This window comes from Nelumbo lutea, chromosome 2, assembly GCF_056320005.1.
Source record: "Nelumbo lutea isolate HS-2025 chromosome 2, American lotus-T2T, whole genome shotgun sequence".
NCBI classification, from domain to species: domain Eukaryota; kingdom Viridiplantae; phylum Streptophyta; class Magnoliopsida; order Proteales; family Nelumbonaceae; genus Nelumbo; species Nelumbo lutea.
In genome coordinates this window covers 21261602-21264956 of record NC_142685.1, presented here as the reverse complement: position 1 = coordinate 21264956, position 3355 = coordinate 21261602, and the positions used below count along the sequence as shown (strand labels likewise).

Here is a 3355-nt window from a genome sequence, read left to right as displayed (position 1 = left end):
CTATACAAGCCACAGGTTTTGAAGCCTAAGATTAATATAATTCCCCTAGTTTAGCTATGTCGTAATTGATATTGCGGCATGAATTCTACAGAAAAAAAAAAAAAAGTCTTACCCCAGTTATCAGGGTTTCATTCCACATCTTGCCAAGTTGCCACTGCATTCTGGTACCAAGGATTATAGGATTTTATTAATTTATGAACCGGGTAAGTACTATTCGGATCATTGGGGGCTGGATGAATGGAAATGAATTCCATTTCTACTGCAGTCCTTAGCAAAGAAAAGAAAATATTTCTGAATCTTGAAAGCTTCATCCATGAATGGGATCTTAAAATGGGAAAACAGAGGGATGGGAGTCCTATTTCAACCTCATTTCAGTATGAGGTTGAGGTTAAAACCCAGAAGCAGAATCTGGAAACAGAGAGACTTGGGAGTAGATGGAGGCAAGAGGGGAGACATGGTCAGCGTGGAATGTGGAAGCCTGAAACAAGATGATGAAAAGGGTAAAAGAACAGGAAAACTTGGGTAAGGTAAAACCGAATAAAGGCAAATTTTAATGAGGGGTTGCGTGGTATAGGAATAGACTATAGAGGGATAGGAGTCGGGGACCCATGCCCATTCTACCGTAAGTCTGTAACAGACCCATTTCTTTTCCGGGTCCTCCGAACCCTCTCTCTCTCTCTCTCTACAGTCTACCCTAGCCTAAGGTACACATATACGCTCCTTTCTCTCTCCAAGTATTATGCGTGTGAATGTGATGGAGAGAAGAGGTCAGGTCGGTCGAGGGTTGCTATGAAAGCGCACGTCCTCCTCCCTCTCTCTACTAAAACCCCCTCAGTCTCCTCTCTTTCTCAGACTTTCTCTTTCTATCTCCCTTCTCGCTCTCGTTCGGATGAACTTTAAATTCTTGGCTACGTTGATGAGTTCCCACTACCTCCACTGACAAACGGGTGACTCTCATTGGCCTCTTCCTCCCTCTCTCTCTCTCTCTCTCTCTCTCTCTCTCTCTCTCTTACAATCTTGCTTCAAAGAAGCGTCCACTTTTGCCCAAAGCTAAACAAGAAAGTTCATTTATTTCTGTCATACACTCCCTCGAGTCTCTCCGTCTCCCTGGTGATCCGTGATTCCTGATCCTGAATTTGTATTAACATTCTCTCTCTCTCTCTCTCTGAGATTGTGTTTGTATGCGTGATGTCCTGTAATACAGAATTGCCGTTTTGCGCGTCGTACAAGTAAACACTGAACCTCAACTGTAAGCGAGTGTGGCTCTGTATTTCAGTAGAAGATAATAGTGAAGGAAGAGCAGAGTGTTCCTATTTTGGGAAATTAATAGCGAATCAGTTATTGAGTTCGTTATTCCCTACGGATCACACAGTTTAGTCGCCACTAACCATGACAGAGCCACCAAATAATTCAGAGGCAGAGAGCAGCAGCAACTCTTTCCCATTGTCTCCGTCTTCTACGTCTTCATCTGTCTCAGGCCCATCGAAAAAGGCTAAATTACAAGACCCCGATGAGAAAAAGACCAAAAAGGTGAGAGATTGCAGCAAGCACCCAGTTTACAGAGGTGTTCGAATGCGCAATTGGGGCAAATGGGTCTCCGAAATTCGCGAGCCTCGCAAAAAATCCAGGATTTGGTTAGGTACATTCCCAACCCCTGAAATGGCTGCCAGAGCCCACGATGTTGCCGCGTTGAGTATCAAAGGAAACTCGGCGATTCTCAATTTCCCCGAGCTCGTCGGGTCGTTGCCCCGGCCTGCATCACTCTCACCCCGTGACGTTCAAGCCGCCGCAGCTAAAGCGGCTGCAATGGAGGAATTCAATTTGCCCTGTTCGTCGTCGTCATCGTCATCGTTACCCTCCACATCTTCATCTTCCTTGTCGACAATGGAGTCGACACCCGATGAACTGACCGAGATCGTGGAGTTACCGAGACTAGGGGAGAGCTTTGATTCTCCCCAGTCGCAGCACGATTATATCTTCGTTGACTCGGTTGATGGGTGGGTCTATCCTCCACTGTGGTTGCCGAGCCAAGACGATTATGGGTATTTTCTCGATCAGATGATGGTGCCGGAGACTCTGATTCCAAGCAGCTCTGATGCTTTACTTTGGGATTATTAATGTTATATTGGCGTGTGAGTGTTTTATGTGTGTTTTGTCCGCTTTTTTCTTCCTTCTTCTTTTGGCCTTCTGTTCTTTTTCTGCTTTTTGCCCTTCTTATTTTTCTTTGGAAGGCATCTCTCTCTCTCATCTTCAGTGAATCTTAACTGTATAGTGCCAGGAAGAGGAAGTTGTAAGCTCCATGGTTGGTGTAAACACATAAAAGCTTTTACGCCCTCTTCCCCTTCCCCTTCCCCTTCTCTTCCTTTTTCTGTACATGCTTTTCTTTCTTTGAGCTTATCTGGCTTTCTCCATTTTATGTCTTCAGCAATAAGACAACCGAAACTTCTCTGAGCTCGGATTTTTATTTACAATAACAACACACACTAAGCCCTCTATCTTTATTCACAGCTTTCTATTTTTCTTCAAGTGTGAACTCAGATTTCAATTGTCATAGATCATAATAAGCAGCTGAACGTATCAAAGCATCTGTGTGTGTGTGCTTGTCTTTCTTAGCTTTGAATTCAATGTGGAATTCTTGTAAACGGGTTTTCATTTTTCGAGATAATTCATCCTTGGATGATTAACTTGAAGTAAAATTGGTTCATTATAATTTCAGAGGCGAATGGGTTTCTTTCTTTGCTTCTATCACTGAACCTGTGATCAAAGAAAATAAAAGAAAGAATCGCTCATTACCAGATGTTTTGTGGGTGGTAGACTCACTCCATCGTATTAAATGCGGAGACGATGGACAGCTCTGAAGATTGATAGTCTTAAATTGCGAAACCAGGTCGAGAAATTGGGGTGATATACTGATAAACATCATCTTCTCGTGATATTTATAACATCACAATCTTTGTGATGGTGAGTGATGGGCTCTGGGACGAGTCATGACGCGCTACGCTAGCACCAGTATGATCCTGTGTCTACTTTTTTTTTTTTTTTGTTTTTTGGAGGGGGGAGAGTAAAATGAAGAAACAGTATGAATCAAACCTAAGATGGGTTGGGCAATTGCTGGAGATGGAAGGAGAAAGCAGAGATAAAAAGTTAGAGGTAGATGTGAGAAATTGACCGAAACATAGACAGATTACACATCAGCCCATCTTATACAATAGGGCATTACATTTGTCACCGTGAAGTCATGAATTTACTGAAATTGAAGAGTACTATCTGCACACTGAGTTTTCTATATGCTTTTATTGTATCATGAAAGCCAGATGGAGTAGCTACAAGCTAAGTTTGAATGACTACGTACTAC

General features: G+C 42.9%; 1 protein-coding gene across 1 annotated transcript; it reads left to right on the top strand.

Moving 5' to 3' along the window:
* The first annotated feature begins 767 nt into the window (after nt 1–767).
* LOC148869077 (ethylene-responsive transcription factor TINY-like) lies at nt 768–2451 on the top strand. The gene has a single exon (XM_088973095.1). The coding sequence runs from the start codon at nt 1390–1392 to the stop codon at nt 2116–2118; it is 729 nt and encodes a 242-aa protein (XP_088829221.1). The 5' UTR covers nt 768–1389; the 3' UTR covers nt 2119–2451.
* Nucleotides 2452–3355: the final 904 nt, after the last annotated feature.